Source organism: Balaenoptera borealis (genome assembly GCF_965194805.1).
Source record: "Balaenoptera borealis genome assembly, chromosome: 4".
NCBI classification, from domain to species: domain Eukaryota; kingdom Metazoa; phylum Chordata; class Mammalia; order Artiodactyla; family Balaenopteridae; genus Balaenoptera; species Balaenoptera borealis.
The window spans coordinates 36,253,990-36,275,144 of NC_138861.1; the positions used below are offsets into that span (position 1 = coordinate 36,253,990).

General features: G+C 42.1%; 1 protein-coding gene across 1 annotated transcript in view; it reads left to right on the top strand.

Moving 5' to 3' along the window:
- LOC309628520 (uncharacterized protein C4orf51 homolog) overlaps positions 1-21,155 on the top strand; it is a 45,748-nt gene that overhangs the window by 18,512 nt on the left and 6,081 nt on the right. Inside the window, exons 3-6 of the mRNA XM_082391610.1 lie at positions 7,833-7,890; positions 8,637-11,320; positions 12,455-14,159; positions 19,730-20,519. Coding sequence (XP_082247736.1) covers positions 7,833-7,890; positions 8,637-8,932 — 354 coding nt within the window. The 3' untranslated portion in view covers positions 8,933-11,320; positions 12,455-14,159; positions 19,730-20,519. The remainder of the gene's footprint in view (positions 1-7,832; positions 7,891-8,636; positions 11,321-12,454; positions 14,160-19,729; positions 20,520-21,155) is intronic.

Here is a 21,155-nt window from a genome sequence, read left to right on the forward strand (position 1 = left end):
AGGACACAGGGCAAACCGACACCCCCAAGATTGAAGAGACAGGCAGGTGAATTCAGAGAGTCACAACTTACCAGAGCAGAGTCTCACAAGTGGAAGCCACTACAGGAACCAGTGCCAGGGTTGGAATACCTGAACAGTAATTGCTGACAAATTGCTGGAGGCTCAATGTAGACAAGTCTGAGAGTGAAAAATTCTAAAAGGACCCAGGCATAGGGCAACCCCTACAGTATTGTGAGATTTACCCCCAGGAACTTGACCAGGTACCCACAGTAAATATCAGAGAAAAATCCCCTTGTGCTTCCGGCAGGGGGAGGGGAAAAAGGAACCATTTCGAAATACTCCAGAGCACTGTATTCTTCTTAACAAGGTCTACCCTTATGAGAAGCTAGTTAACCAGAGCCTAATCTGCCAGGGTATTATCATAGCCTAACTGACCTGGGAGAAGGGAAGTACCCAACTCCAGCTTACCCTAGCTTTCCATGTGGCAAAAGAAATACCCAACTCCAGTCCACTTTAGCCATTCTGTTCCACCTAAGCGGGGAGAAAAAAACTTGGAAAAACTTGTGAAGTTCACAGTCCAGAGGCACAGGCTCACTAAATGGCTGAGACCTAATCATAGGACTACAGAATGCTTCCCCTCCCCCTACAACTTACCGCCACATTATTTAAGGTCCTATTTACAGCAATTCCTTTTACCTGGTACAACACATTCTGCTATCAAGAAAAAATTACAAGGCATGCTAAAAGGCAAAAACACAATTTGATGTAACAGAGCAAGCATCAGAACCAGACATGGCAGGATGTTGGAATTATCAGACCAGGAATTTAAAACAACTATGGTTAATATTCTAAGGGCTCTAATCGATAAAATAGATAGTATGCATGAACAGATGGGCGATATAAGCCTACATGGAAATCCTAAGAAAGAACCAAAAAGAAATGTTGAGATCAAAAACAGTGTAACAGAAAGAAAGAATGCTTTTGTTGGGCTTATTAGAAAACTGGTCACAGCTGAGGAAAAAATCTCTGTGCTTGAGGTTACCTCAATAGAAACCTCCAAAACGGAAGGGCAAGGAGAACAAAGACAGAACAGACAGAACAGGCTGTGGGACAACTATAGAAGGTGTAATGGGCACACCAGAAAAAGAAATAGAAAAAATATATAAAACAATAATGACTGAGAATTTTCACAAATTAATGTTGGACACCAAACCACAGATCCAGGAAGCTCAGAGAACATCAAGAAGGATAAATGTAAAACAAACAAACAAACAAACTCTACATAGGCATATCATTTTCAAACTACAGAAAGTAAAAGTTAAAGAAAAAAATCCTGAAAGAAGCCACAGGGGAAAAACACCTTACCTATAAAGAAACAAGATAAGAATCATATCCAACTTCTTCTCAGAAACCATGCAAGCAAGAAGAGAGTAGAGTGAAATATTTAAAATGTTGACAGCAAAACCCCACTAACCTGGAATTCTATACCCTGTGAAAGTATCCTTGAAAAGTGAAGGAGAAAGAAATACTATCTCAGACAAACAAAAACTGAGGGAATTTTTTGCCAGTAGAACCACCTTGCAAGAAATGTTAAGTTCTTTAGAGAGAAGGAAATAATATAGGTCAGAAACTTGGATCTGCATTAAAAAAAGGAAAAGCATCGAAGAAGGAGTAAGTGAAGGTAAAATAAAAACTTTAATTTTTTTTATTAATTGATCTAACAGGTAAGTTTGTTCAAAGATAATAGTAGTAACAATGTATTCAATTATGTATGCTTATGTATATGTATATGTCTTATGTATATACTTATATACGTATGCTTATATATAAGTGAGGTGAATGACAAAAATAATACAGGAAACAGGAGGGAGGAAATAGGAATATTTTATTATTATAAGGTATACTCGTGAAGTGCTATAGTGTTATTTGAAACTACACTTGGATTCGCTGTAAATGTATATTGAAAACTCTAGGGCAACCACTAAAAAAGTAAAAAAAAAGAAGTAGAATTATACTAAGAAAGGAGCAAAATACAATCATATAAAATGCTCATTTAAAATGACAGAAGGCAGAAAAAGTGGAAGACAAAAATAGGAATAAGGGCAACAAGTAGAAAACAATAACAAATATGGTAGATGTTAATCCAACTGTATCAATAGTCATTTTGAACATCAATGGTCTAAATACACTAATTGAAAGGCAAGAGGTTATCAGTAGATCAAAAAACAAGACCCAATTATATGTTATCTACAAGAAACCCCCTTTAAATATAAAGACACATATAGATTGAAAGTAAATGGATGGATTACTTGATTTTCATCATATGTAAGTTTTAGAAATACCATACAAAGTTAAATGAAAATAAATGCTTACAAAAAAAGAAAATAAATGCTTACAATGCAAACTAAGTAACTGAGAAAGCTTTGAGATGCTTGGTAGTATGAAAAATAATAAAAAAAAACACTTCAAATCATAATAGTTGCTATAAAAAAAGTAAATAGATGGAGAAAAATATACTATGCTAATACCAATGAAACATAAAGCAGGAATAGCTCTATTAATTTCAGACACAGCAGACTCTGAAGCAAGGAAAATTATCAGGGATAAAGAAGGGCATTAAATAATAATAATGATAAAGGGGTCAATTCTCCAAGAAGACATAATAATCCTTAACATGTATGTACCGAACAACAGAGTATCAAACTATGTGAGGTGAAAACTGATTGAAAGGAGAAATAGATGAATCCACTATCATAGTTGGAGATTTCAACACCTCTCTATCAGAAATGGACAGATCTAGAAGGAGGAAAATGAGTAAGGACATAGTTGAACTCAACAACATATCAATCAATTGGATATAATCAACATCTATTAAATAACTTCATCCAACAACAGCAGAAAATACATTTTTCTCAAGCTCACATGGAAGATTCACCAAGATAGACCACATTCTGGGTCATAAAATACACCTTAACAAATTTAAAAGAATAGCAATCATAGAATGTCTGCTTTCAGACCACAGTAGAATTAAATTAGAAATCAATAGCATAAAGATAACTGGAAAATCCCCAAATACATGGAGATTAAACAATACATTTCTAAATAACACATGGGTCAAAGAGGAAAGGTCAAGAGAAATTTTAAAATATTTTGAACTAAACGAAAATGAAAACACAACTTATCAAAATTGGTGGAATGCAGTAAAAGCAGTGCTTCGAGGGAAATTTATAGCATTGAATGCATATATTAGAAAAGAACAAAGATCTAAAATCAATTTAGTTTCCACCTTAGGAATCTAGAAAAGGAAGAGCAAATTAAATCCATAGTAAGCAATAGAAAAGAAACAATATGTAGTAGAGTAGAAATCAATGAAATTGAAAACAGGAAATCAAGAGACAAAATAAAGGAAACAAAAAGCTGTTTCTTTGAAAAGATCAAGAAAATCAATAAGCCTCTAGCCAGGCTAACTAAGAAAAAAACAGAGAAAGGACATAAATTACAATCAGAAATAAATGAAAGAAGGGAAATCACTACAGAGCCCATGGACATTAAAAGTATACTAAAGGAATACTATGACCAATTCCATGCTGACAAATTTGATAACCAAGATGAAATGGACCAATTCCTTGAAGATAGAAGCTGCCAAAGCTCACACAAGAAAAAAATACACAATCTGAATAGGCCTATATCTATTAAAGAAATTGAATTAGTAATTAATAACATTCCCAAGCAGAAAGCAATAGGCCCAGATGGGTTCACCAGTTAATTTTACCAAACACTTAAGGAAGAAATTATACTAATTCTCTACAATCTCTTTCAGAGGTTAAGAGGTGAGGGAATACTTCCTAATTCATTCTATGAGGCCAGCATTACCCTAATACCAAAGCCAGACAAAGATATTACAAGAGATATCCAGATAAACATATCTCATGAACACAGATGCAAAAATCCTCAACTAAATATTAGCAGATAAATCCAACAATGTATAAAAAGAATTATAACCACAACCAAGAGGTATTTATTCCAGGTATGCAAGGCTGGTTCAACATTTGCAAATCAATTAATGTATCCATCACATCAATAAGCAAAAAACAAAAACAAAAACAAAAAAAACCCCACATGATCATATCAATAGATGCAGAAAAAGCATTTGACAAAATTCAACACCCATTCATGATAGTAAACTAGGAAAAGTCTCAGTAAACTAGGAAAAGACGAGAACTTCCTCAACTTGATAAAGAAAATCTACAAAAAAAACCTATAGGTAACATCATATTTAACGACAAACTCAAAGCTTTCCCACTAAGATCAGGTACAAGGCAGGGATTCTCCTCTCACCACTCCTTTCAACATAATACTGAAAGTACTAGCTAATGCAATAAGACAAAAAAAGGAAATAAAAGGTATAGAGACTGAGAAGGAAGAAATAAAACTGTCTTTGTTCACATATGACACAATTTTCTATGTAGGAAGTCCAAAAGAATTGACAAAAAAAGTCCTGGAAGTAACAAGTAATTATAGCAAGGTTGCAAAATACAAGGTTAATAAACAAAAGTTGATTGCTTTCCTATATACCAGCAATGAACAAGTGGAATTTGAAATTAGATTCAGTGCAACCCCAATCAAAATCCCAGCAAGTTATTTTGTGGGTATCAACAAAGTGATTCTAAAATTTGTATAGGGAGGGATAGATAGGCAGAGCACAGAGGATTTTTAGGTCAGTGAAAATACTCTGTATGATACTATAATGATGGGTACATGCCATTATACATTTGTCCAAACCTATAGAATGTACAACATCAACAGTGAACTGTAATGGAAACTGTGAACTTTAGGTGATTATGATGTTACAGTGTAGTTGTGTCAATTGTAACAATGGCTAACACTCTGGTGGGGGAATGTTGATAATGGGGAGGCTATGCATTTGTGGGTGCAGGTGGTATATGGGAACTCTGTGTATCTTTCTCTCAATTTTGCTGTGAACCTAAGACTGCTCTAAAAAATTAAAATCTTTTAAAAAGTAGAGCATTTGAAAGGTTAACTTTTCTTTTCTATGGGGGAGAGGGGACATAAAGAATTATTTTGTAGCTGAACTAAAATTTAAGAAAATTAATAAAGACTGAAACACAGTCCCTATTTTAGACTTACTTCAGGAAAACCTCATAGAGAAAGCCAAAGGACATATAAAACTGAATTATTCTGATAACACTTTTTTTTTATAGACTCAAATAATTTCAATGTCTTCTTAGCTATTATCAGTATGGTTTTCTTTTTAAAATAATATTGAAATATGTACCATAAAAAACAAACATTTTTACCCAGCCACCCCAGAAGCTCCAGAATGTTTACTATGACTTAACTTTTAGTTATAGCTTTGTCTTACCGCTTACTTTTCTGTTGGTCAAATTCTAAAGGGAAATAAGTGATGTGTATACAATTTGTTGGTATACCCTAATTGGGAATGTAAGAAATTTTATTCTAGCACTGGGCTTGATCCTGGTTTTCCTTCTTCATTTGCACGCAGGACTATTCCCTCATATAACCAGTTCCTTTAAAAATTCATTTGATGTCAAGCATGGAGTGGTAAGTCCAACATTTCTCAGTGATCATTTACATGTAGAGCTTAAATGATTGCATGCTGCATATTATTTATTTTAAAAAAAAACTGGAGGGAGTTGGAGTTATTGTTTAATATATTCATTCATTAAACATTTATTCCTGAGTGCTTATTATGTGTGTAGCGTTCCTCTAGATGATGGAGAAACAGAGATAACCAATATTATAATTGTGAACTGATGATACTGTACTTCTTTTAATAGTCACCAACTTTTCCTCTTTCCCATGTGTGACAATAACGATACAAACTACATTGACAGTTAAAAACAAAAACAGCTTTTCTCTGATTGAAAACTTTCAAATAATACAGAGAAATAGAGACAAAAGTAAAAGTCACCTGAAATCCTTCCCCTCTCCCCAGGGATAATCACCATTAACATTTTAGTGAACTTCCTTAGAAACGTCTCTCTACACTTATGCATACATAAAGATGCGCACAGGCATACACTTAGAGTACATTGATGGGATCCATTGTCCTCTGTAATCTGCTTTAACCACTTAATGTTTTCATGGACATCTTCAATGTTAACACAATCATTATTTTAATGGATACATAATATTCCATTGACTGGATGTATCAATTTAAAAATATGCCTTGTTGCTGGGCATTTAGGTTTTTTAAATTTGTAACTATTATAAATAATGCTGGGATCAGTAAATTTGAATGTAAATTTTTGCAATTGTACAATCATCATCTCAGAGTCCTTTCCCATAAGTAGAATTCTTAGGTTAGAAGGGATGCTTATTTAAAATTTTGATGTACAGCCAAATTGCCTTCCAGAAAATTGGCCTTATGAACTAGCAATCCACAAGAGTGCCTGTTTTCCTATATTTTCCCTAACACTGGCTCTAAAAAATAATTTTGATATTTTCTAATTTGATAAAGATATTTCAATCTCCTTTTAACTTTCATTTCTTTGATTATCAGTGAGGTTGAGCATCTTCTGTTTACTAGTTATTCATAGCTCTTTTATGACTTATAGTCAATTCTCATTATTCAACATAGTTATCTTTTCTAAAGTCTCCACTAACACTGAATTACTGTATACTGAACTATTATTGCTCCTAAGGGAAATGGAGGGTCAGGTTCCTGTGAGCCTCTGGTCATACGGTTTTCACCAACTGATCAATATGTAAATTTGTTTTATGCGTGTTTCTGTTTAACCATACCTTATTTAATATATATATATATTTTAATTAATTAATTAATTTATTTATGGCTGTGTTGGGTCTTCGTTTCTGTGCGAGGGCTTTCTCTAGTTGTGGCAAGCGGGGGCCACTCTTCATCGCGGTGCGCGGGCCTCTCACTGTCGCGGCCTCTCTTGTTGCGGAGCACAGGCTCCAGACGCGCAGGCTCAGTAATTGTGGCTCACGGGCCTAGTTGCTCCGCGGCATGTGGGATCTTCCCAGACCAGGGCTCGAACCCGTGTCCCAAGCATTGGCAGGCAGATTCTCAACCACTGCGCCACCAGGGAAGCCCTAATATATATCGTTGATCCATTAACGTTGAACTCACAGCACTATAACTTGTACCTAAACAAAGCTTATCTAACAAACGTATTTTCTCTGTAAGGCACATCACAGCCTTCCTGCACTTAGGAACCCTAGACAGCACATCAGCACTGCACCTGGGGGCCATTTTAAACAGTGAAGTCATTAACAAAAAACATGAGAATGCAGAACATGTGGCATTAAATTGGCTGCAAAAAGGACACTTTGTTTACTGTATGAGAGCTGAAGCAAGAAAGAGTGTGCTCTTGTTGGACCTCCATCGACACCGTGCAGGTCAGGTGACTCAAACTGTTTGCCACTTTGGGCATGTCCTTGAACAATCTCAAAAGTGCTGTGAGTATTGACTTTGGGGTTACATAAATATTTTAGCAAGCAGGCAAATTTTCAAATATGGAATCCATGAGCAATGAGAAGTGATTGTATTCACCTCCTTTGCCCATTTTTCTACCAGGGTGTTTAGCTTTTTCTTATTGGCTTGTGTAAGCTATTTGCATATAAGGAGAGCAATTTTATAAGTATTTTCTCCAATTTTGTCTTTCTATCCTATTGCTAGTATCTGTTAGTATAGTGGCTGCTGACAGCAGTATCAAATGCCTTTTGAATGGGGAGGTCAACACAGTGGAAACACAACAGTGGAAAAGGAATTTTATTAAGTTTCGATTGTGAAAGTGGTTGGTTTTATTTTTAATCTCTCTTTTTCACAGGCGCACCGAATTCTGTCTGGGGATTTTCCTCTAGCACCTCCAAGTTATGAAAGAACCTGTAAGTCCAATCCAAAACTACCACTTTACATTCATGTTCTGCTTTTATTGTAATTATGATCTTTATCCGATATCTTCATCCATTCCAGAGTCTGAAGTCATTTAAGGCCTTTTGCATTTCTGCCTCCTTCCTCCCATCATGCACTTTGTTACATCATTGCACGTACCTCTCCTAACGTAACTGTAAGGATGGTAGGATGCAGAAGTAAACATTGGGAGGATTCCCACAGAGGCGCTGCTAGCAGCAGCTCTGAAAAAGAGTGTACCTGTGAAAAGGTTGTGATGGTGACAGAAGCTGGGGGTCAGGGTGGGAGGGCAGCATGTGTGTGTGTGTGTGTGTGTGTGTGTGTGTGTGTGTGTGTGAGGTAGGTAGTGTGTATGAACTGTTGATTAAAAAATGGTTTAGGGGGTTCCCTGGTGGCGCAGTGGTTAAGAATCTGCCTGCCAATGCAGGGGACGCGGGTTCGAGCCCTGGTCTGGGAAGATCCCACATGCCGCAGAGCAGCTAGGCCCGTGAGCCACAACTACTGAGCCTGCGCGTCTGGAGCCTGTGCTCCGCAGCAAGAGAGGCCGCGACAGTGAGAGGCCTGCGCACCGTGATGAAGAATGGCCCCCCACTTGCCACAACTAGAGAAAAGCCCTCGCACAGAAACGAAGACCCAACACAGCCAAAAAAAAAAAAAAAAAAAATTAATTAATTAATTAATTTAAAATGCAACTGTGGAAAAAAACAAACAAACAAAAAAAATGGTTTAGGAATGTCTGTACAGTTCATTTATTCATACTATGATAGACTCTACCACGAGCACTTACACACTGGCTGTCTCTTCATGCCAGATGTGAGAATTAAAAAGCCAGCATCTCACAACCTGATGAAGTACAGTCGACTAAGGAGAGAGTTCCCGAAGCATGTAAGAATCTTTTCACTTGTCACCCAACAGTGGATCCCTGGGAGAATCAGTAATTTTGCACAGTGTAGCCGTGAGGGTGGAGGTGTGTGTATGTTTAGAATTGGTGTGAAGGTAATCCACAATTTACAATAATGTGATAAACAGAAAAGACTATAGAAATAGACTATTCTGATAAGCAGTCTTCCCAAAAGCATCACGAACATTTCTTGTCTAGATCTCTACAGTTATTTTGGAAACAAGCCTCAAAGAGGCTTTTAGGGACTGGAATTTCTCTCGTATGGTCCAAATTCTCCTCAGTGACATCAGGGTTTTGCTAGATTCCATCTCTTGTGAAAAAGGCAATAAGTTCTCAGATTGTCCTCCCCTTCTGGGGACCCACCGTGGGTGCCCAGGGTCCTGGGCTCAGCTTTCTCACGTGCCCATTCTGCTACCCAACATCTCCTGTTCCCGGTCCCTGTGACATGGCCCTCCAGAGCAGGGGTTTGTCTTGCCTACTCAGACGTTCTCAAAACCCAGTAATTTTTAACAGGATGTGAAAATGGGATTCTTATATCTTAAGAGTTCTGGCAGAGACTTCTAGAGAAAGAAAGAATAAAAACTGGTTTCTACAAGCACCCTACTGACTTCACCTCATTTAATATAAAATTAACAACGATTTCTGCTATCCTATTACTTTTGCTTATTAAGATTTCTCTTTAAATTGACTTAAAACATGTGGCCTCACCCTAAGTAATTATATTTACAATACCATGGGCTTGGTATGCTAGTTATGTGCATTACACAAAAAAACCTGGACTTCCCTGGTGGTCCAGTGGTTAAGACTCCAAGCTTCCACTGCAGGGGGCACGGGTTCGATCCCTGGTGGGGGAACTAAGATCCCGCTTGCTGCACCACGGCGAGGCCAAAAAAAAACAAAAACAAAACCTGACCATTAAAATAAAAAATGTTACTCAAGTACCACCTAACCTTATCATAAGAACCACCAGTATATATACATATCACTTTGGAAAACCCTAGTCTGTGGCACCAACTAGCTTATCTGATAAATTTAGTTAATGGGACAGGGTTGAACAGCCCACCTCATTCCCAGGTAGCTTATCTGTTTAATGGTGGCCTTCCAGAAAGTTACCAGGTAACCCTCCTAGCACGGGAGGGCAGGGCTGTGGCAGGCTGTGGAGGGAGTTATTCGGGGGCATTTGAAGCTGGGCAGTCCACTGAATGTTGTATTATGCGGGCAGCCAGGGACCTCTCTTCCCTGTAGGGTTGATGCCTGCTTCTAGGAAGGGTAGCTGATTTCCTGAAAGTATATTTACTGCTAGCTGGCCTCCTGGGAGTTGCCCGGGAGAATCATGAACTATTGTTAAATAAATAAATCCCTCTTGCTGCACAGAGTTGTACTGATGCCAAGCAATTCCGCTGCCAGTGTCCGCAGCTGTTCCAGGGAACAGTTGCCTGTCTCTTCGAGGTGCTTCCCCGACCCCCTCCCCTAAAGTGAATTTTCTATACTCACAGTAGCTTCTTTTTAGTCAACAATTCCCGACAAATTAATGACATTACATCCTGCTCTTGTTTATATGGTGCAACAGGCTAAAAGTACAACACACACACACACACACACACACACAGGTACACCCCACACAATTAATATGGGGTACTTGTTTGGGAAACCTTGGGCCTAGAGTTCTGAGCAAAGAATAAATCACAACTTGTAATTTATAGGACAAGGCAAAAATCTTAATTAAAAAAAAATAGGCATTATATTTGGGGGAATGGGAACAAGCACTGAGATGTAAAATGTACACGTTCCTGCATCGGCAGCAAGTAGGGACTGAATGAGATTTTCAGCAATGAGTAAGGACTGAATGAAAATTTCAACCATCATTAACAGTATTCTCACTTTAAAAAGTATTTGCTTGGTGTCTAATGCTTTTGGTAACCATCTTCTGCATATTTATATTTCTGGGTCTTGTCTTCTAGAAGTTCATGATGTAACACTGGAAAGCAGAGATATCCACGCCCAGGAATGTCTGGACTAAAGGGATGGTAGGGAAGACAGGGGAAAAAAATCTTACCGCTAAAGGATGATTTAAGGGGCAGTAGAGAAGCACTGAATGGTTCGGTTATTGATTCCAAGAGTTCTTGCCTCTTTTTCCTCTCCTGCTTATTGATCTGGGCTTCCTGACACAGACACGATACATGAAATAGGAAGGTTAAAGGAGGTGGAAGAAAATGCAGGAACAATCCCAATTCCTGCTCGTTACCGATGTCTTGGCAATTTAATTCCCAATTCTGTGCAAAAAAGTAACCTTAGCGGATGGGCGAGTGCTGACAACCAGGCCATTTTTTTTTCCAGCTTCGGGGACCATGTAATTCTACAAGCAAGACTAGCTCATCTGAAGACTCAGAAGCTGATCAATACTCCGTTTACAGTCTGGGAGGACCGTTCTCATCATTTAGCTGAGTCGGAAAACGAAGCCACAAAGCTGGAGGCCCCGAGCTTGCTTAATTAACGCCTTTGAGGTATGAGAGGGCCCGGGAAGACCCGGACCTGGGCAGGTTAGCTTTCTTGGGCACTTGCCGGGGCTTCAAACGCCTTCATCCCTCAGTTTGTTTTTTCTCTTAAATTGGAAGAGGGGACAAAAGTCATCGTTATAATCATTATTAAAATTTCCTTTAAAATAAATACTTGGAACTACACTTCTCTGCAAGAACCACAGAAATGGTGGTGTGGACCCGACAGCCGTCGGCTCCAGCGTCCAACGAGCCAGTCCCTTCCGTCCGGGGGTCCCGGGCCGAGAAGGGCGCAGGGGCGTGAGAAAGGCTCTTTTGTATTCAGAGCAATAGCCGGCGGAGCTGCAGCCTTGCACCGCCAGGTCTTCCTCCGCGCGAGGCGCCGCCGGGAAGCAAGCTGGCGAGGAGGGGCGGCCGGCGTCGCGGCGGGGGCGGAGCCTGGGGGCGGGGCGAGTCGCGGCCTTTCTCGCCTCGGCTCCCTTCGGAGGGGCCTCGAGCCTCCATAAGCCCCGCCCACGACCCGCCCCGCCCACGGCCCGGCCCCTCCCCGCCGCCGTCTTCGTCTCCCGGCTCCTCCCGTCCGCTCGCCTCCCGCCTCTCCGCAGGTCCTCCTCCTCCCTCCAAGATCCTCCTCCCCCGCCGGATCTAGTGTCCGCCGCCTTCTCCTGCTCTTTCTCCTCTGGCTCTGCGACCCTCCTCCCCCTGCATTCCCACCGCCATCCTCCCACCCGCTGCCCCCGCCCGCGCTGAGCGCGCTGGAGGGAGGGCGCGGAGACCCTGCGTTCGGGAAGGCAACGCCGCCGTCCCTGCGCGAAGGGCCTCCGCGGCTGCTGTCCCACCGGGGGACGCCGAACCACGTGTGGTTACGGAAGTAGCTGCCTCCTGCTACACCTCTTCCTCCGCGCCCGCGCCCGGCTCTCTGCCCGGTGCCCCGTTTACTCCCATTTACCAAGCCGTCCTTCTCGGTATGATTTCTGTTAAATAGAAAAGGTAATTAAAAGTCGCACCACCACCCCTACATACCCGCCCCCTTCCCAAACCTCCTAGTGGTTATTCTTGTTCTTTAGCCCCAGTTAGGCTAAATACCTTCCCGGGAAACCATCTGGTCTGATTCCCGGGATCCCTTCGTATGGTTTTTTTAAGGTCTCCAAACCGTGCTTTGGAATGCTGCCTTGGAGCTACTCAGAAACCTTCAGGGTTTTGCCCCGGCCAGCCTCGTGGAGAGGATCTCGGGCAGAGGGAGGTGACGGCCTCTGTTGAAGGTCTAAATACCTAACGGTCCTGGTCTTGTGCTGTAATTAATACGTTTTACTACTCCAAGAAAGCACAGTTCTCTATGTTAATAGGTATTATTCATTCTTTCTTTCAGTGTTTGTGTTTGGGTTTTTTTTTTTCCGGACTGCAAAGCATAGCTTAATAGAATACTCTTTAAATTCTAAAACCCGGTGTGAACAGCTTTACGGATGCTTTTACAAAATAACCTGGCCACAGAAATTCAGTTTGGCCAGAAACATTTATACGGTTGGGTCTACACCTTCTCCCTTGCTGTCCCCCATTCCTCTGCCCCCTAAAGACAAAAAACAAATGTTAGCCTCTGGAAAAATATTCCCATACACATGGGTTGGGGTTTGTGGTCTAAGAAAAAAGGGAACAGATAGGTTCGTAGAATCATAGTGTTATAACTGGAAAGTTCCTTAGAATTCGTCAAAAAGAAGTCTGTCACTTTATTGAGGAGACTCAGAAAGTGTAGGGGTTTACGGAAGTTCCCATGGTTTATGAGTAAAGGACTAACTGAGACCTGGGGCCTAATTTGGGGAGGAGAGTGACATCATGTGCTTTATCACATACAGAAAAATGATCAAATTCAGTTCAATTCTAGCACATTCCCTGTCTCTCTCTCTCTCTCTCTCTCTCTCCCTTGCCTTTTACTCTGCCCCTCACTCTCTGTCCTGCTCTGGGTCTTGCCTATTTGGGGAGTTACAGCCCCTTCTTCCTTCCCCTAACCTAGGCTTCACTCCCTTCTTTTTCTCTTTCCTTCCTATCCCCCCCACCCCACCCGAGCCCCGACCATGAGATTTTATTTGAATTTTTAAAATGAAACCAGGTGCTGCATAAAACAAAAGCAAAGTAATCGCAAGGAAAGACTATCCAACGCTTAAGGAATGTGCTGAGTTTTATGACTCAGGCTGTCCTGGCAAAGAGCTGCGACTTACACGGAGAGGTGGGTGGCACAGAGCGAGGCCCATACATGGCAGCCCCAGCCTTCCCAGATAGGCATGGTCGAGGCGGCCTGTGACTCATCGCACAAAACCAAAGACTCTTGTTCCTTGTGAAACAAGATTTCCCGAGACTAGAACCAAGCGATCATCAAATTTTCCCAGAGAGGCCAGTTCAGGCTGACATAGCAGGGGCCACCCTGAGGTTTGGAGGGGAAGGGAGCCCGGGCAGAAGGCCAGCCCTGGGAAAGCAACTGGCTTGGTGGACTTGGGCTAGGGTTTTGGTACATTGAAGAGATGAGTAAATGGCAAAGTGACATGAAAATTAGCATGAACTGTTGTGGAGACAATGGCTCCGGAGCTCCAGGTGGCAGGATTGCCACAGTGCCTTGGAGGAGGGGAGAATGACAGCGCTGCTGGGAGCCCAAGGGGGTTTTGCTCTTGGCGGAGAGTGTGAGGTGAAGAGAGCAGGAAAAGCGGGTCAGATGCTGGCAGGGTTTCTGGGGTGCCCTGCTTCATGCAATCAGGAGCAGATAAAAGCAGGAGTGGTGGACTTTACAAGAACACTCCCAGACACCCAGACACACATCCTCACGTTCTGAGAATGCTTCTCCAGTGAGCGGAGTAATGGGGTGAGGTGTACATTTTTTCTGTTACTAAGGCAGGCAGAGAGAGCTGAGAGCAATAAGGAGACGGTCTCACCTGGCAGAGGTGGTGGTAGGGGTCTGAACTTGGGTGACAAGTATTTTCTTGTGCTCCCTTCATTACACAGGCCGAAGGAGACCCATAGAGCTTCTTCTGGTTTCTGCCATCCCATTGACGGCTGTCACTTTCTGAATGAGAATGAACCTTGACTGGCATAAATGAGATCCCCAAGCAGCAGCCTCCTGGGAAGGAGCCTTATTTTTTTCCTTTTCTTCTTTCTTCTTTTTCTTTTCCTTTCCGTGGAATACCCGTTGAAAAGCTGCAGCGACTGTTCCGTAATGGCAGGAAAAGCTCTGCTTAACTTTTTCATTAAAGTCTACTTACCTGGAAAAATAAAGTCTTTTAAGGACCATGACTACATAAATATTTATAGTGTGAACAGGCGTCACTCTGGTTCCGCAGGAGAATGGGCTCATTCAGTTTTATTTATGATATGACACTTGGGTGAGTGACATCCGTCATCTGGGTGGGCCCTACACTCTGTTCCACTGAAGCATGTTTCTGGAGTGATTATGTCTGCAAATATTTGCTGTATTTAGTCCCTCTCTTCCCCTAACCCCCTCTTAGCCCTTTTAACTCCCCAAACCAGCAAAAAGCCAAGCTTATGGTCTCGGGAAGATTTGAACCCTAATGACAAGGCACAGGGGCTGTAGAAGCATTTGACGAGCTGGGAGGGAATTAGAGTGGGAAGGATGAGTTATTATAGCATCTCCACGCTAAGGTGGTTTATGGGGCCTGCGCCTAGCAGGTGAGGGCTCTCAGCTGGGCATGATGGGTTTTGACGGGGGATGGCCACAGCCCTGAGTGATGTATGCGGATAGATCCTTATGAAACTTTCCTTCGTAGGGAACTTTCTCTGGACGGGATCTCACAGGCCCTCAGATCCGTCACCGTGCACCCCAGGGCTGTGAGGGCAGGGGTTGGTGGGAGTTCTATGACCTCAGCTGCGTCAAGGTTTCTGGTGTAACCCAAGTCTGCTGCAGCTGGTCCCTGGCTGGGGGGCTGGAGCTGCCCTCCATCAGCTGTGGAGAAGGGAGGGCCCCCTCCGGCTTCTAGCTTTACAGCTGCACATGGCCACACCTAGGCATTCCAGGCTGGACGTAGGGCTCAGTGCCTGCCTCCGATCAGCTTAGCCACCTATTGTTTATCCTGGGAAGGGCCAGATCTTGGCACAGGGGTCTGAAGTGTTGCCAGCATTTTATTTTTAGAGACAGGAAAATGTTTGCTTTTCGACAGCTGCTCTTTTTCTGGCACACACCGGGATGGCGTCAAAAAGTTCAAGCGAGAGATTCCAAGCCCTAAATTCATCGTGTGTGTCATCATAGGCAATAGCACCATAGACCTCTCAACAGAAGCCTTTGTGGAGCCTAAGATCTTTTATTAGCCGGCCTCTTGCACAGAGTGGGTCCCTTTGGCTACATCCTGGCAGCGAGAGGTTTCCAGTCCCCAGCCCTCATAGCCTGAGCGTCTAACGAGTCCCTTTTCAGTGCATCAGCTGGTCTGAAATTTTATAGTTCTTACTTCTGTTGAGCTCCTTCCCTACCAATTCATAATCTAGTCCAACTTGGTAGGCAGAGTAAGAAAAACAGTCTACTAAACCTGACATTCATCGCCCCTCCTCAGAGCCACTGTCATTGTCATCATGATGATTGGTGCAAGGCAGTTAGCTTCCATGGCAAGAAGAGCATTACCACCCTCAGGAAGGGCAATTCCAGGTTTTATTGGAATTATTATTTGTTCCAACATGGTCCCTCTTAAAACATATTTTTGTAGGTCCTGTGATTATGGCTACTGACAGTTTATCTGAAAGCATTTTGTAAGCTGTAATGACATATTATACAAAGGTAAAATGGAATGGATATAAAAGTCAAGAATTAAGTTGTATTTCCTATTTTTCTTTCTCCCCAATCTTTTCAAAAGTTACTTTTTGATTGCAAAAATAAAAACCGAATATATTCTCCTTTACCCCTTCATTATCATTTGGATTCATTTTTCTTCTGGCTGGAGTACATTCTCTGATAGGTTTTCCTTTGTTCTTCTCCTTTCTCCACCAGAGAGTGTCTGTGGATAATAAACTTTCCTGAGAGTTTATTTTCATCTCTCTCCAGTGTTAGTTTGGTTTGTTATGGAACTCTAAGTCCAAATTCATTTTTCCTGAGCATTTCTAAGCTATTGTTCCATTATTTTCTTGAAACTTCTGTGGTTGATCTGACTCTCACCCCTTTGTAGACTCTTTTAGCACTGTCTTTTTCACCTTGATGTTCTGGAGTTTTATTATGATGTCTCTATTTGTGAGTTTATTTTTTAAGTTTATCCTCCTTGATACTGATAGGCTCTTTCAATCTGAAGGCCCAAACCTTTAGTTCCAGGATGTGGGGTGGTGAGGAATAAACCAGAAAGGTTAAATTGATCTATATAAAGGTTCTGAGGAGGAGAGAGAAGTGGCTATGTGGCCTGAACTTTGGGCAGAACTTTAAGGGGTTCTAGAGAGAGTGAGAAGAGTAGGTTTGGAGGAGTTCATTGTCAGTGAGGTGAAGAAAATGTCCTAAGAAGATCTTTAAGATCTTTGGATATACATCAAGAATGTACTCCCTTCCTTGGTGTTTTATGGAGAGGCTAAGACTTGAATTGCTGTTAATTATATTTTTTTCTGTGGGACTGTTTTTCTGGGATTTGATGCTGAAACTGAACCATAAGACCACCTTGGGTTAATATGACTTATAGAAAAAATTATTATTTTTATAAATTTTTAAGCAAATATCTTTGTTTCATTCTGTCTCTCTCTCTCTCCTCTCTGACCTTCCCCCACCCCGTACATGCCACAGTTTCTTCTTGTATATAATGAGGAAATGAAATTAGATGCTCCAAATTCCTGCCATTTCTCTGTAACTCTCATTCTCTCTCTCTTACTCATCCTTCATCTACCTACCTAAATATTCCTTTTTATGACTAATAGCTTATAAGAAGCATAGGCAAATAGTTTGTTCCCTCATTCCTGTAATCTCATTTGTCACTAAATGAGCTGTCCTGAATAGATCATAAATTTGGACAAAGATGGCAGAACAGTGACCAGACTTATAGCAGGTCAGGACCCTTGGCTTAAGTTCTGGTGTATGAAGCTCTGCCATCCCCCGCCTCACCCCCCCCACCCCCAGAAGCTTACTATTCTAGCCTGAGGAATTCATTCTATAAATTCTCTCAGTCCACCCATTGGAGTTTGTATGTGGCATACAGGAGAGAGATTTAGGAAAGGCTCAACCCAGAGTATCTTTGAGCAAAGGAAAAGCAGAAGATGCAAACACAATTATTCTTCCTGAAACATAATCATTGGGTTGGTTTTTATTTATCATGTGCGTGTCTTACCTTTTGAAAAGGACTAAAGATAGTTATTAAATGTTTAAAAATATGAGGAATACAGGTGTTAACATTGAGGTTCCAAATTCTCCTAGGAGATTTGGATTGGATGGGGGCCATTTCTTCGACTTCTAATATACACACTAAAGTGTTTGATATGAAGAGACAGTAAGAGAAGAGAATGTAATCTGAATTACTCACTCTCATAACTAAAAGGTAATTAGGGCTTGAGTAACTCCAACTACCGTGTAGCCTCAAAACCCCTGACAGACACGGAGCTCCTCGTTGATAGATGCTGGCATTCTCACTAGCATTTGAGACAGGCCTAAGGAAGTAGGAATGGAGTATATCCTATTAATATCGTTTTGGTGTGTCATGTGGCCCTTTTCGGATGACTCCATATGTAGCGATTGAACTTTGGTAGGTGGTTACCTGGTGGTCTTGGGTTAGGGCCAAGATGGGAGTAAACTCTCAAGTACTGGAAGCCCATCAGGGTCAGCTCTGCTGACCTCCGTTATTCTAGACTGAGGAATTGTTCTTCAGAGATTCTCTAGGACTACCCATTGGACTTGATTTGTGACATAGAGGAGAGAGGTTTGGGAAAGGTTCCAACACAGCACTGATATTCAACCAACAGTAGCACCTTGGAGCAAGTGAAGGCAGAAGATGTGAGCAAAATTAAGCTCAGAGTCTTCTGAGAATGTAGGGCAGGCAGATGAAAACGGTCCACGTGGATCCTCAAGGGAATCAGGCATTTCTTCAAGCTGCCATCAGCATTTCTTCTTTTCTGGAGTGCAGGGTTTCCTCCACTTTGTGTGTAAACAGTGCTCCATCTGTCTCCAGAGAGGGGGATGTTTTCCAAATTATAGATATCCCCCTGCCTTCCTGCAAAAAAGTGACAGGGGCTTCCCTGGTGGCGCAGTGGTTGGGAGTCTGCCTGCCCATGCAGAGGACACGGGTTCGAGCCCTGGTCTGGGAAGATCCCACATGCCGCGGAGCAACTGGGCCCGTGAGCCACAATTGCTGAGCCTGCGCGTCTGGAGCTTGTGCTCCGCAACAAGAGAGGCCGCGACAGTGAGAGGCCCGCGCACCGCGATGAAAAGTGGCCCCCACTCGCCGCAACTAGAGAAAGCCCTCGCACAGAAACGAAGACCCAACACAGCCAAAAATAAATTAAAAAAAAAAAAAAAGTGACAGTGTGAGGTTTTTAAAACTGCATTTTACCAAAAAGAACCATGCATTTACTTCATATTTTCAGGATTCTGTATTTTCAATTTTTGGTTAATCTATAATTGTGTCTTCTCTTTCCTACATTTTCCTTCAACTTCCCTCCTACATTTATGTTGAGCAATGAATGCTCTATACATTTGCAGGTATATACTCTTCTGGAATTTGGTACCCAAGAAGAGAATCCAATTTTAAGGGGAGAGATTCTGAAATAATCGCTACCCCTTGTTTTGAACATTTAAGTTTTCATATAATAGCATTTGTACAAGCTGGCCCACCTCTAGAGAAACATGTGATAAGTATCTAGCAGATGTCATTACTGCAAAGTACTCCCCTTTAAAAACCCTTCCATTTTCACTTCCTCTGGATTCACTGCTTTAATGGAAGAGCCCGCCAGGGTGACACATACACTCTGCTTGTCAAAGTGTGGTCTGTGAGGCCCTGCCAGATGGTCTCCTTCAGAATAAACGCTTTCAATATGATAATATTTATATTTGTGTTTCTGGCATGAATTAATAATTTTCTCATGATGTTTAATAAGAAACAGATTATTTCACTTCCAGCTCATAAAACCCTGTACGTTTCTTTCCATTATGTCTGATGAGGGTTATTTTTTTCCTGTTGGCGAGTTGGCAGCAGGCACGGGGAGGATCGCTGAGTTGTAGCTCTTTTACCCCAGCTGAGTGGTGTGCATCCTAGAAGGGCTGGAGACCCACTGCTCTCCACAAAGGTGGGGTTTGCAACGCATCAGGAAATGACAGTCAGGGTAGCGTGAGACCAGGGCTCCAACATAAACAATCACTTTTAAGCTTCAGGATTTACCCCTGAGGTCTAATCTTCTGGAATTTGGTGACTGAGTCTGTCCTTTCTGGCCATATCCATCATGTGTTTTTTTTTTTTTTTTTTTTTTTTTTAGCCGGGCTGCACTGCGTGTGGGATCTTAGTTCCCCGACCAGGATCAAACCTGTGCCCCCCACAGTGGAAGCATGGAGTCTTAACCACTGGACCACCAGGGAAGTCCCTCCATCATGTCGTTTAAGAGACCTATCATATTCCTTTCTAAGCCTTCATCTTTTCACACTGGAATCCTTATTATTTTATCATTCTGGCCACAGTAGTGGCGGGGGTGGCTTTCCATCCCTTGACCATTTTTCTTTTTTTGCAATTCTCCAGACTCTTGTATTTAGGAGAAGTACTACTAAATTTTATCCATGCAGCCCGTTTCCTGCAGATGTCTTTGACTGACAGAAACTGGTCCAGGCCGATAGCAAGAGCTGGGATGGTATGAAGACAGACCACATGCACTTCACAGGATGAATTATACCAAAAATGATGAGGAAAATTGGTTTGGAGCATGGCTGGGATTGTAAGGTCAGCAGCTTTCTCTTCTCTTCGAAGGACTGTGAAGTAGGGAATGGGACAGGTTAGATCTCCCTGAGAGGGAAGGGATGATTTGACATCTTTGGGCAAGTACGAGGCACGCATGATTTTTTTTTTTTTCTTTCACTACCAAACTTAATACAAGAGTAGACTTTTCTCCATGTCACCAGCTGCTCACCATCAATTCATTCTTTAACCTGTTGGAATTTGGCTTCCACCCCCAACCTGTCACTGACACTGCATCCTGAAAGATCACCAAGGACCAGCAAATCGGTAAAGGCTGTGCAATTCAACCTCAGCCTCCTCATCCTTCTGTGCAATTTCATGTAAGTGACCCTCTTCCCGCGGCTCCTTCTAAGCGCTGTGCTCAGCCGTGACTTCTCTGATCGTTGCTCCTCAGTCTCCTGTGTGGCCTCCTCCTCCTGTAAAGTTGGCGTCTCCCAAGGTTCTGTCTTTGGTGCCTTTGTTGTTGTTGCTCTTGCCGCCATCGTGTTGTCACCCTCGCCGCTGGCTCCAAATACCACCTTTGTGTCTACAAGTCTGATCACGAACTTTCTTCTGATCTCTAGAATACTTTCTTCACAGGCTTTTCTACCCAAGACTGTCCTATTCAGAGAGGAAATTATTGTGCAAGGATGCCGAGGACCTGCGCCAAGATGTGAAGAGGGGAAAAGACAGGAGAGATTCAGACAAGTCTTGGCAGATAAAATGAGCAGGAATTTGATGGATTAGCGTCCAAAGCAAGGGAGGAAGAGAAAGGCAGAGGAGAGACAGAAGGAGGCAAAGTTGACCCCAAGTTTTGGAGCTCAAGTAATTTGGAGGGTGGGTGTGCCCTTATTGGTCTAAAGAACACATGCTTAAGGGGCAGATTTAAGGGAGAACATGATGCCTTCAGTTCAGGATATTTGAACCTACCACGTCTCTCGGGTTCTTTTTTGTCTTTCGAGTCCTCCTTTTGCAGC